Raw genomic sequence first — 13,542 nt, 5'->3', positions numbered from 1 at the left:
AGAAGTGCTCCCCCACGCCCCGCAGGGAGACTCGGAGTGGGGCCGGTGTGGGGCAGGAGGCGGGAGGTCGGGAGACGAGGTGAGGCGGGGGCCAGTGCGGGAGGCGGAGGTCCGGTCCGGTGCGGGGCGGGGGGCCGGTGCGGGAGGCGAGGGGCCGGTGCGGGGCGGGGGGCAGGTGCGGGAGGCCGGTGCGGCCGCCGCCGGGGCCCGAGGGCGGGGGGCGATGTCCGCCAGGGCGCGCTGCAGAGCGGCGCGGCGGCCGCCGGGGCCCGCGGCGGCCGGGGGAGAAAGCGGGGCGCCAGCGGCGAGCCCGGGCCGGGACCTGCCCTCCAGTCCCTCCGTCCCTCCCTCCGCCGCGGCTCGGCCGGTTGCCCGCGGGTCCAGTGGCGGAGGCGGGGGGAGGCCGGGGCGCGGGGCCGCACCGGTGGAGCGGAGCCCCGCACCAGCCCGCTCCCCGGCTGCCGTTCCCCCCCCTCCCCTTCCCGCGGCGGCTGGGGGGCGGGTGGCGGGGGCCGGGGTGGAAATTTACCGGTGCCGTCCGCAGCGCGGCGGCGAGCGGGGGAGCGGGAGCGGGCTCGGCGGGAGGCGGAGGGAGGGAGGGAGGGACGGAGGGCGGGGGGCGGCGGAGCATCGCCTGGCGGGGAAAGCGAGGGACCAAATGATTGTGAGGAAGGGCGGCAGCCGCCACCGCCGAGAGAGGAGCCAGCCGCGGCGCAGCGGCAGCCCCGGCAGGAGACCCGACGCCCGCGGGGCCCGGCTGGGCGGCGATGGCGGCGGGCGGCGGGCGGCGGACGGGCCGCCGGGTTTAGGGCGCGGGGGGCGGCGGCGGCGGGGCTGAGGGGAGCCCCCCCCGCCCACGGGCGCCACATGGCGCGGGCCTGATGCCGGAGCGCGGCCCGGCGCCGCGGCGGCGCTGCGGGAGGAGGAGGAGGAGGATGGCGGGGCTGGCGTGGAAGTGGCCGCGCACCCGTCTGCCCGTGGGGGCCAGCGCCCTGGGCGTCTTCGTCCTCTGCTGGCTCTACGTCTTCCCCGTCTACCGGCTGCCCGACGAGAAGGAGATCGTGCAGGGGGTGCTGCTGCAGCAGGGCAAGGCGTGGAGGAGGAACCAGACTGCGGTCGCCCTGTTCAGGTAGCGCCGTGCGCGGCCCAAGGGCAGCCGGGGACGGACGGACGGACGGGCAGCCGCCCGAAGCAGCGGGCAGCCGGAGCCCCGCCGGGCGCCCTCCCCACCCCGCCAAGCCCCAAACTTTATTTTTTCCTTCGCGACCCTTTGTTGGTGGTGTTTTGTTGTTGTTGGTTCCCCCCCCCCCCCCAGCGGGGCGAGGGGCAGGCAGGGCCCCTCTCGCCCGGCAAAACTTTTTTGGGTGGCTCTGTTTGCTGCGGAGAGGATGAAGGGGTTCGGCGCGGGGGATGGAGGTTTATCTCTCCTCGCGGGAAATAAGCCGATCTGGGATGCCTTTCCTGGGAGGGCTGGGGTTTCTGAGGCTTGCGGTGTTGCCCGCACAATGGGATGCGTCTGGCTTCCTGGGTGACAGGCAGCTGCACCGGCAGCCCCTCCGGCTGCCAACAAAGCGAGGGGGGCTCGGAGCCGCGCTTCGCGCGCTGCCGGAGAGCCCCCCCGCTTGCGGATCTCCCTGGGGTGCGCGAGGGGCAGGTTTGCGTGGGTGTTCGTTCGTGGCGGCATCCGCGCCCCGAGGAACTCTTCGGAGGCCCCGCGCTGGTCCTTGACTCTCTGCGGTTTATTATGGCAACCACGTGAAGAGGCACCTTTTCCTCTTCCATTCTTTTGCCGTGGCTGGGAAATGGCGATAATCCTCGGAGCCCTTTTCACCTTCCCCAGCTGCACAGGAGAGGAGGGGTGTTGCAGTCAGGGTGCCTCATCTGACAGCGGTGGAGAACCAGGTCCTTGCAGCGGGGAGGATTTTTGAATGACCCTGACTTAAAAGCATGTGCAATGGAGATTTGCACGCCCTCAAAAATTTCTCGCACGTCTGGATAAAATACAGACAATTGGAAGCGAGGGAGGCTTCCTGGGGGGAAGCTAGGTTTTCACCCAAATGTCTAAGCAGCAAATGGAAAAGATCAGAGTAAGTGGTAATCAAACTGCCTGCAAAAAGGCCCTCTTTCTTTAGTAAATGCTTTAATGAATCAGATCGAAATTCCAAGGGACTTCTTTTTTTTTTTTTTTCTTCCTTTTTTTAAAGTGGTGTACAGCTTTATTTGATGTTTCAATATTTTTTGAATGCAACTCGACTTGGCATTTGTCATGAACTGGAGCTGGTATGTGATCGCTTTGTATCTTGCCTGCTGGGATAACAGAAGCTTTACAGTTGTTCAGAACCACATTCTTCCTTTAGCCCCTGAAGCTTGCAGGAAATATAAGCAATGAAAGGTAATAAGTGGGTGTGTGTTAATATCATCTCATCAGGTTGGCCTGGAAGAAATCTTCCCCTTAGTACAGAGGTAGCAATAAGGTACAGGTGCAGGATCCTTTTCCTAGAACACTAACTAACACTAGAAACTTGGCTGATTTTTCTCAGATACTAATTCACCTTAATCCTGTTATGCCATGGCTTCCCATTTTTGGGGGTAGGTGAATCCAGGTTTTTAAAAAATTACCCTGATGGGTGATGTAGGAAAGAGTTTGACGTACTATTTTTCACAGTTGTAAACCAAATGTTGTTTGAAGATTGATAACGCCTGCTGCAGCATCAGTTTAAAAAAGCAGTTTTTAGACCATTTCCACCACATGGTTTAGTAACAAAAACTCTGCGTGGCTCATCAACTGTTCCACTTGCCCATATGTTTTTCCACTCCCTAAATGTAGCGATTTATCTTGGAGATGCTGTTGGAGAGAGACTCTTGCAATAAAAGAAGCTATTGTTTCTTGTCTGTCTCTTGATGAGTTGGTGCAGCGCTAAATACAATGAGCTTTAAATCAATCTGCTTCAAAAAATAAAGTTTTTAAGAGGAAATGTTCACTGGAGATATGTAGTAAGTATACCATAATATTCAAGTAATTGTGATATGGAACTCTATTTTTGATAGATATTTACAGATATGTATGTTAGGTATATCTATATGTATAGATGTTAGATTTATCCAGGTAAGCATGAATTTGCATATATTAATATTGATAGAAGGTTATGAAATTGAAGTCTGTGTCTGTCCTGCTCTTTGCTACGGTCCTGCTGTCTCTCTGCAAGCACACTGTAAAAGCTCCAAGTTTCAGTTTCTACTGGAAGCTGCCTGTGAATGCGAGTCTCTGTTTTAATTGGGGAGGAGATATAGAGCTTCACAGAAATCCTCCGTGTGGACATTGAAGTAATATGGCTTTCCATAATAGCCTAATATTAAGTGCGTTTTAATATATTATTATTTAAGAATGACATTAATTGCCATTCTCCCTAGCCCTCCTGCCACATTCTGGTTGCCAAACAATTTTGGTTTTACTCAGTCTTGAAGAATAAATTTGAATTTATCTGTGCTAAAAATATTTATGAGAAAGTGAAAACTTTCACGTTACTGCTTTGTATAATACAGTGGCATTTGTGGTACTGTACAGGTATTTGAATAGCCAGGGTCTTGCTACACAGGGAAAACATCTGATGGTTTTTCTATCTTTCTCCTCCTGTAAACTCACTGGACTCCTATTGTGAAAGTAGATTATTGTCCACGAGTAATTAACTTGATCAAAACATACTTTTCAAGCCTCAGAAGTGCTATTCCCCCTTTGCCTTCTGTACCTGGATCAAAGACAACTCCAGTAAGTAACTTAGCAAGGTCAATGAAAATGTCAGGGGTAATTTGGGTTCAACTGTGGCAGCTGCGTGCCGGTAACTCCTCAATCTCTACTGCTCCTTCCTCCTCTTCTCTGTACAGCCAGAAACCTTGTGCTAAGATCTGACCCATGCAAACTGTTGCTTATGGAAGAACCCAGACTGTCCTGGTGCTCGTGGGATGGTTTACGTGAGGGTTTTGTGTTTGAATGTGGATTTGCAAGACTGGTTTTCAAATATAAATACCTGTGTAAATAGCCACAGATTGCTGCTTTTGAGGTCTGTGTTGCCTTACTGCAGCTGTGAGTAAGGACAGTTTGTGGGAGTAACAAAATGAGCAGGATTAAGCCTTTGACTCCGGTGTGTTTAAAGTGTGCTCGCAGCCTTGACTCCACATACACGGCTTCCGTGAGTAATCCTGGCACGATGAGTGCATTGAGTCCTGCTGCCAGCAGTGCAGTGGGTGTCTATGCAAGAGCTGCCTGGGTTCGTAGATGGAAGGACAGACCCTGAAAAGCCTGAAGATACAGTTCGGGTTATTAAAAGAGCTCTTGGTCCAAATCCTTTCCTCACTTGAAGCTTCATTTAAAGTCCTCAAATTCTGGGCATTTGGAGTTGAGCACAGCCTAGTAGCAAGCTGTTGCTATTGGCATCCTTTAAATTTCAAGACAGTCGTGGCTGAGGGTAGTCAAACTCTCTGCTGTGGAAACATCTCCTCTCTGACAAACGCTGAAATGTAGTCTGTCAGTCAGATGGTAAACTGCTTGATCTTGAACTACGGAGTGGTGAGAATAGGAATGAGACCGTCATTAGTCACTAATGGCTAACATGTCTAATTTACCTACAATATAATGGCTTGTCGTCCTCTGAGGTGGTCGATGTTATTGCGCTCTAATTGTGTTTACAGATGACTTAGGGTTTTTTTTAAGGGCCTAGCGTGGCTTAAATTACTCAGGTAAAAATATTGTCAATTGCTGTTCGTTATTAGTGAAGTAAATGACATACAATAACATACAATAACACTTCTAGGATGATTTTATTTAAAATGACTGCAGTCAGTTAAAGGCAGAGATGGATCTCTTCCATCTGCCTTACAAGCTCCATGTAACCACAAATCCCAAGCACTGTATGTTTATCTGATACTTCTGTTTCATTTGTGGGGTGGACCTTCTCTGGGGAGTGAGTACGCTTGTGGGTAGCAGTAGGCTTTTGACTGTCAGGACTCCCACCGAAAGGGTTTGATGGCGACTAGCGAATAGGTGAGAGGTTCTTCAGGAAAAGATGGGACAATCTTGTCTGAAAAGCAACAGAAAGGCTACCCTTGAGATTCAGATTGTGTTCCTGCTTCTGCTGCAGCAGTTTTGTGTGCTGCTGAGAGGTCACTCAGGTTTTATTCTGGGAGTGGCTTGGCTGAGCTGGCAGCAGATGCCTCCTGTGAACTCACTGTTTGTGACCTGCCTCCAGCCCAAAGCATCTGCTACAAGTTGGTTCTGCTCCCCAGTGCTGGCTCCTCTGTCCCTAGAGCCAAACTGGCCGTGCTTATCTTGGCAGGTGGCTTTTCCACTCCTTTTTCATCAGGTTTGGCCTCTTGTCCATTTTCCAAGGACAGAGAGGAGAAGCTACTGGCCTGAAATCACACAACAGGGTCAGTTGCATGCTTTGCAAAAATAATGCTTTGTCGCTGCTACACGACGTGCCAGAGGGGGTCTTCCTACTATAACCTCCTCTGCCAGCTGCTCTCTGCCAGCTGTTAATGGCTGTACGTAGAGTGCAGTCACAACAGGTGCCGAAGACATCCCTTTGCACAAATCATTTTTCTTTCTAGATTGTATTAACACAGAACTAGAATTCCAGGTCACTTCCCCGTCTGGGTAAGACAAATGCTCTTGCCAAGTCAGCGAGAGTTTCTTTAGTTCAAATGGCTTTTTTTTCCTTCTCTTGTTACGTGAGCATTGCAAATTACATCAGTGTTGCAATCCTTGCTGCGATATTTCAAGGCAAATCTGAGATGAAACTTCATATTCCTCAGGTTGACTAGGTAAGAGTTTTGCCCTGCTTAAACAGCTTTATCAGACACTGTATTCCTGCTTCTTTCACGGAGGCATGTGCAGAGTGGAGTTAGGATTAGAGCTGGGAGATGCTGGATTAGATTAGTTCTGCCTCTGTGGCCCACAAAGCCCTGGCCTGAAACCATCGGATGTGCTCAAATGTTGTGCATTGGCAGTGGCCAAATCCAGCTCATTTTGCTCTCCTGAGCAGGTCTCACTCCTGCCTGGCTGTGTTTTTAATTCAGCTGTTAACATTTTGAATGACTTTGTTGTTGTTTTTGCTGCATTGGTGTCGTGGTTCAGCCTCAGCTGGCAACTGAACACCACGCAGCCGCTCACTCACATCCCCCCCCCACCCCTGTGGGATGGGGAAGAGAATCGGACGAGCAAAAGAACTTGTGGGTTGAGATAAGCACAGTTTAATGATTACAATAAAATGATGATGATAAATGATTATGATAATAATGACAATAATGTTAATATAATAAAAGGGAGAAGGAAGGAAAGGGAAAACAGGAAAAAAACGCAGAAACACGAACGATACAGCCGCTCACCACCCGCCGACCGACGCTGCCCGTCCCCGAGCCACGATTGCTCCCTCCCTCCCCCGGCCAGCCCCTCCCAGGTAGCATACTGGGCATGACGTTACATGATATGGAATATCCCTTTGGTCAGTTTGAATCCGCTCTCTTAGCTGTGCCCCCTCCCCTCCCAGCTTCTTGTGCACCCGGCAGAGCATGGGAGGCTGGACATGTCCTTGACTAGTATAAGCGCTACCCAGCGACAGCCTAAACATCTGTGTGTTATCTCAACAGGATTTTTTTTTCCCTGCTAATTTCAAAGCACAGCACTATACCAGCTAGAGTGAAGAAAATTAGCTCTATCCCAGCTGAAACCATGACAATTGGTGATAATTGGGTATTCGTAATATGTAGTTTCTTGGTGTCTCCAGCTGAGATGGGAAGTTGTTTTGGTGAAGAGGTACAATTTGAAGAGCAGGTTAAAGGTGAGAGGAAGAAATGTTCACATTCCATTTTATTATTTGGAGGCTGTGATGAAGAAAGGAAGCTGTAGAGAGATCTGGCTTCATACTTTCAAGGTCTTTAGGTGTCCTTGGATACCTAAATTACATGAAAACAATGAGAATTAGTTAGTTATCTGAGTTAGCTCGTGGCGTCTTTGCAGATGAGGGTTGTGGTGGCAAGATAGGAATTGACTTAAATTCCTGAGTTCCAGCTCATTGTGTCCTTCTTCCTGGCCTGTAAGTAACATTTTCTTACAGACTTTGATTCCGCCTTCCTCACGAAACAGACAGTCGAGATCCCTGTTTCTAGTATCTGCTCTTGCAAAGTTTTGGATTGCTGCTTTGCTTTGAATTTGTAAAAACTCCAGTGCTGCCAGCATTTATGGGAGGGTATAGCCAACTCCCTGAGGCTCTTTTCCTGTTAGCTGGGAGCGTAGGGAGGCCCAGAGCCAGGCTCTGGGGAACAGAAGGAACAGTGACTTTACTGGAATTTAGGTTACCTGACTAGGGCCCCGAAAGTCTGGTATGTGCATACACAGACACTGCTGGATGTATGTATTTTCACATCTGTGCTTTCCCTTTCTCTGCCTTATAGTGGATGGGGAATGGGCACTGAATCATCCGTACAATACAGTAACCAGTGATTTATTCCTCTACTTGTAATTTTCATCTTCAGAGCAGCCAAGAGTGTTGCTCCCATTTGATGATGACATATATAAAAAGACCTATTTCTGAGGCGGGTTCCTACTAGGTAAGTGCATGGAAAATGAATTGGCTTTCCCACTTTAGAATTTGTCCTCCCACAGTGAGGAGGAACCTCACTGAACTGAGGAGGCTGTTTGGACTGCAGGCTTCTGTTGTTTCAGTTTTCTAAGCACCAAAAAAGACTTAATTTTAAATCTTTGGTATATATATTAAGCTTTTTCTATATGTTGCATGTGGTTGCCAAAATGCAAGAAAATTGCTCCTGATGTTAAATCATTTTAACGTAGCTGCATGCAGTTAAATTCATACTGAAGCATTAATCCATATTACATAGTATTTGCACACCTCAGTGGAGATTCAGGTTTTGTTATGTCACAATTTTTACACATAGAAGACTAGGATCAATTCTTCTCCCAGCTTTTGGAATCTAAACTGATTAGATAAACAGCGGGTGGGGTGGGACATAGCTCTGGTAAGTTGCTTAACCCTAGCAAAGTCTTTTTCTGTGAAGTAATGATTATGGAAGCTCTGAGCTTCACGAAGAAGCTGTGCCTGTTGCGTTGACCTTAGCGGTATTTGAAATTTTTGACAAGGTGATTTATGCTGTGGAGAACAACATCCTGGCTTTAACCAGGATTCTGGAGGTCACTCTCCCTCTGCTCTGTTCAGGAAAAAGGTGAAGGCTGTGAAATTAGGTTGTCATAAAACATTTTCTGGCCAGCAGAGTGGTGGGGTTTTTTGTTGTTGTGTTAAATCAACAGATTGACTTACTTCAACTTCTTCTATTCCATCTGCCTGGAAAATGCCCTCCTGAATTTCTCAAGTGGAAATTTTCAAGTGGAGATCTGGCTACAATGAGGCCTTTAAAGCTGCTGGAAACAGCTGAATAGAAAAGTGTAACTTTTTTTGTGTTCCATGTTTGTTGTGAGCATAATTTCATTTCCTGAACAACCATTTTATTTATATTTTTTGTTTTTTTTTTCTCTCTACCTCTTCTTCAACCCATTCCCATTCTTAAGCTGCTTGATGTTCTCCTCAGCTTTCAGGAGATCCCCAGACTCTTTGGGTGGCTTCTTTTATGATTATCCAATCAGCATCCGTAGCACTGATGTAAAGAACTTGTGTGAAATTATTTACTCCTTTATCTCCCTCCCTTCCTGAGTTGCCGGTCCCTTTCTTAAGAATCCTACAGCTCCCACTGATGCTCGGGGCATCTATCATTTTCCATCCTTGACATGCCAGTTGTTGGCTATCAGGCTTTCCAGGTAAACTGCAGGCTTTGCCTTAATGTAGTAACGAGATAAAGTCTCTATGTATCAGGTCTTCTGTGCTCTGAGGATGCACAGTGAGCTTTCATTCAAAAGCTGCTATATAGCTTGCCTATATTTTAAAGAGCACTAAGAAAACAGATCAGCTATTTTGCTTGCTTTCCTGTGGGAAAACTTGCTTGCCTATTTCTGGAATGCCTGGAGTGGCCATTGCTGTAGTAGAGGAGCAACAGCTTTGTATTTCCTGTCAAAGATGAAAGACAAACAAACCATTTCCCACATCGTCCCCGCAGCGAAGATGTTAACATGTTAATTTCCTGTGCACTCTGTCTTGGCCAAATGCCAGCTCTGGCAATGCCATTTCGTCTGCCTCAATGTTTGGCGTGTCTCTTATAGATGATGTTTCACTCACACTGTTGGTCCTGCGGTATTGTATGTCCCAGCGCAGGACGATGAAGTATCTACTGCTATAGGTGGTACTCAGAAGTGCCCCAAGAGTTGAGAACCAGCCCCAAAAGAACTCAAATACGCAGTGGTGGTGTGATGCTGAATCCGAGGCTCATCGGTGCCTGCCTTTCTCAGTGAAAGTTGATAAGACTTAGGCTTAGTGGCAAATGGGATGAAGACTCTCAAGTTATGCAGCCATGTTTGAATCTTTTTACTCTTGACTGTCAAGGGAGACTTGATTCTGGTTCCCCAGGTACTTTTATACAGTGAAGGAAATAGAGTTAGAAGGGATGTTAAGGAAATGGTGTCTCCATGGCACGGCTATCTCTGGTAACTGAACTTCAGGTCGAGGTCACCACTGAAGTCAGTAGGGAGTTCCATGAATAATTACCAGTCTCTACAGAAATCATCATTTATATGGGGCCATAAGCCTGCAGAGAGACATTCCGTGCTCTGCAGGAATTTCAGTCCAAGAATGTGTGTAGCTGGAATAAATCTTACTGTGCAGATTAGAAATTTTGATTCATGGAGTGGGTTTTCCCTCTGTTAGTACAATTTTTAATGTGAAGGAATACCTGGGCTATTTGCTAGTGACATGCTGTCTGAATGTTTGCTGGAAGAATGGTCCAAATACTTGTGAGGGTTTGGTGGGTACTGGTCTTCCTTTCTACTGGTACCTGGAGGTACCAGTTTACTACTTGAAAAGTGCTTAATGCTTCTGTGTAAATTTTTGTCTTCTTTCTGTGGCTTCCATTTATCTATTTAAAAGGGAATAGAAAAGGTCTTTATTCCACATCTAGTATTCATTTGAGAAATGAATCCCTGTTCCTGGATAGTAACTTAGAGTTTTACTTCATTTTCTGTAATGAGTTGCAATGTTAACCATGCTGGCATGGTCTTTTTTTTCTCAATAAACTTTTAATTACCAATGGGTAAATATTTTCATTACATGTCACAGTCTTACATTTGTCAGAAGTCCTTACCAGTATTTAAAAGATGGTATATTACCATTTGTAATAGGTTGTATGCTCTGCCTGGCCCGGTATTTAAAAGCATGCATGTGGAGTCAGACACTTGCCTTTGTGAGCAAAAGCGCAGGAAAGGATTAACCAGAGCCTATGGTTAATAAAGAAGCCAAAGAATGAATCTTCAGTTACTGATGAAATTCAGATTCTCTACTTTTGACTGCCCTTTTTATTCTTTGGGCTAAGCGACTGCTTGCTTTAGCCATTGTCCCTCTCCTTTAGCTGTTCTTCTTTGTTCCCTGTTCTTTCCATTTATCTTATCTTCTATCAAAGTCCCATATGGGGAGAAAAAACATAGCCACTGTAGAACTTGTGTGCTGTTTGCTGCCATCACCCTGCTCAGCTTCCTGGTACGTGCATTTTCCTCCCACCCCAGATTTGTATTCAGTGTTCGGTCTCTGTCATGCCTCTTACTGAGCAGTGGCGCCAGTCAGTAGTGCACCCCTCAGCTTCATGCCGTCCTGTTGCATTTGCTGGCAGCCCCCAAGCAGTGGTGTTCCCTAGTGCCTCGTGTGGTGCCTCACATGGCATTGTGCTTTGGACCCTACAGCATTGCCCTGGTTGTTAGACCCACTTGCCCCACAGCACAGGGGTCTTTCAGTCCATTACACACTGGCCCCATGGCAGCACCTCCATGTCATCCTCGGGTGCTCCTCAAGACTTTTGCTGCAGTTGTAGGAGTTGGAGGGTGAAATGGTGCTTGGCGAGCAGCAACTTGGAGCACAGTGAGAGCTGCTTGTGTGGAACTGGGAGGAAATTAGGACCTGAAGAAAGGCCAGGTGGCAAAGAAGAGAAAGGGTGTACAAGGCTAGTTGGGGAGTTGAGCATATGTATTTTTTACTCTTTCTTCTTGAGCATCTTTTCAGTTCATCTTCATGTTCTCTCATGGTGAGCGTGACCTGTGGGAGTCATTAACTTAGAGTGTTCAGTCTCTGGGTCATATGAAAGCTTGGTGGGAGCAAGCAAGCTGGGAGCCTCAAGAAAGGTGGGAGCTGCAAGACTGGTGGGCTCTGTCACTAGACTGCCGCAGTCAGTGCTGCAGCAGACATCCCATAGTAGTTAGAATTGTAATGTTTAGGTTGCAATCTTTAGAGTAACCTTGCTTGTTTATGGGTGATTTTACTGTCCATCCACTCAGGCAACATTAGGTTCTTATTTGTCTGAGCAAGGTTCAGACTCTTTGCAGTCTCCTGCATTGTGCCATTTACTACTTAATGACAATGTAAAAGACATGAGAATAAATCCGTATAGGGTATGGCCATAATACGGGATAGAAAGGAAATGCAATATTCATGAGGCAATAGCAGAGGAGTGCTGTTGGATCAGATGAGAATGGAAATGATGGTCAGAAGTCTCTTACTACAGTTTGCTTGAAGATAGATTGTAGAAGTGCTTGCACAACCGCGTGCAGGGCTCCTTGCCTTTCCTGGCCTCCCTCAGATTGCTGCTCGAGGAGGGCAGATAGCGATAGAGCAACTTGTGCAATTGTTAACCCTGAAAACAAGTGAGCAGGGAGCAGATGTAAAGGGCTGTGAAGCAGGGGAAGTGTTGACTTGTTTCTTCCCACAGACTTTAAGCACAGGAATGGTAAGAACAGTGCAGTGAGATCAGTGAGGTGGTGCAGTTCTGAAGCACAGAGGATGCTTCTGCATTACATTATGCAGGATTCGTTGCGATGCATGGTGCTGCCTGGCATGGGTTAACATTTCCCAATTTTTTTTCCAAATGCTTGTTGCACGTGTGGAGGCTGGGTTAGTATGTGTATGTGTGTTTGATGGGTATGATGAGCGTAGCCATTTCTGGAGTATGTGAGTGAACTGTAAAGATGCCTGGAGTTCATGCTAATGCTTGAATAAGCCTGCGTGGGCAAGTATAGAGCTAAAGAGCTTGCATCAGTGGAAAGCCATATGTTTCTGTGTGATCCAGGTGTTTCTGCAGAGCAACAAGGTTTCCAGAAAACTTGGAACTAAGAAATTTTTAAAAAGCAGGTGAACAAATAGGGAGACTCTTTAGTGAAAGTAAGTTTTGTTGTGGGCAGGAAAAAGAGGGGGAAAATATTTTTCTAGCAAGGAGGGAAAAAAAGCTCTGTGGAAGGACCTGTGAGGTGCACAGAAAGATCACAGGCCATGCTTGGAGCAGCTGATTGCAACCGAGGCTGGGTGCAAAATACCTTTGAAAGAAATACATGCTGCATTTAATTTTTATTTGCTTTTAACTAGACTTCTGTAATTTTTATGATATTAAGAAATACTGGTGGGATGAGAAACTTAAGTCTGTCTACATATGTCTGTCCTGCACTTCTGAAGAGTTATCTGTAAACCAGATAGCTCACCTGTAAGGTCTCAGAAAGTTTATACCTCAGCCACAAATATTCCTTGGTTACATGGAGAGGAGTTTAAAACCATTCATCACTGTGTGGGTCTTAATTCAGGAGTATTAGGAGACCTTTTGCCAAGGGCCATGACCTTGACTGTTTTCAGGCTCTGGAGCCCTGAGGCTCAGCAGTCCAGGGGATTCCTACCTGTGAAATTTCACCTGGCTTGGTGATGGTTACTCCTCTCCCAGAGCAAAGCAGGAACAGATGCTGAACTATGTATGCTTGTGGTAAGGGGCAGTTAATATGACTTGGGGAATGCTACAAAGTCTGCTGTTGCCCACCCTTGTGATAGTTGTGCCAGCACCTGCAGTCAGGTGAATGTGTGATAGTCTTGATTCCATGGAATAAAAATGAAAAAGGAATTTTTTAGTCCTCATAGCTAAAGTGAAGGGCTTGAAAACATGAATGGTGGCTTGTGCCCCAAAAGGCAAATGAAAATCCATCATGGGTTGTTGTTTTTCTGATGCCTGTTTTCTGTGCCTTAATCATAATTTTGGGAGCCTGACTCATGCTTTTTAAATGCTAGGGATCGCTATAGTAAAAGTTACATATCAGCCTATAATTAGATGCATTTTTTTTTAACTAAGAAAACCGCAACAGTGAAGGGAACAGGAGAAACAAAACCAATCTGGGCATTCCTTTATAGGTCATATGATTAATTGAACATTTTGTCTTGGCACCCAGCAAGCATCTAGCACAAACACATTTGCTGAGCCTTATGGACAAATGCTGAATATCTCCAGGGTTTAGTATGTCCAGTTGGATGAAACACTAAAAATGCACATGAGATATTTATTCTTTCTATCCCACTCCAGTCATTGCCTTTAAATGTTTAAGCATATCCAGAAGGGAACAGCAGTGTGGAACTT

The 13,542-nt window shown here is 47.2% G+C and overlaps 1 protein-coding gene across 1 annotated transcript in view; it reads left to right on the top strand.

Moving 5' to 3' along the window:
- The first annotated feature begins 795 nt into the window (after nucleotides 1–795).
- ST8SIA1 (ST8 alpha-N-acetyl-neuraminide alpha-2,8-sialyltransferase 1) overlaps nucleotides 796–13,542 on the top strand; it is a 128,994-nt gene continuing 116,247 nt past the window's right edge. The window contains exon 1 of the mRNA XM_075114031.1: nucleotides 796–1,129. Coding sequence (XP_074970132.1) covers nucleotides 882–1,129 — 248 coding nt within the window. The 5' untranslated portion in view covers nucleotides 796–881. The remainder of the gene's footprint in view (nucleotides 1,130–13,542) is intronic.

This window comes from Phalacrocorax aristotelis, chromosome 1 (genome assembly GCF_949628215.1).
Source record: "Phalacrocorax aristotelis chromosome 1, bGulAri2.1, whole genome shotgun sequence".
Classification (NCBI taxonomy): Eukaryota; Metazoa; Chordata; class Aves; order Suliformes; family Phalacrocoracidae; genus Phalacrocorax; species Phalacrocorax aristotelis.
The sequence above is the reverse complement of the archived record's forward strand: the minus strand, read 5'-3'. Positions and strand labels throughout refer to the sequence as shown.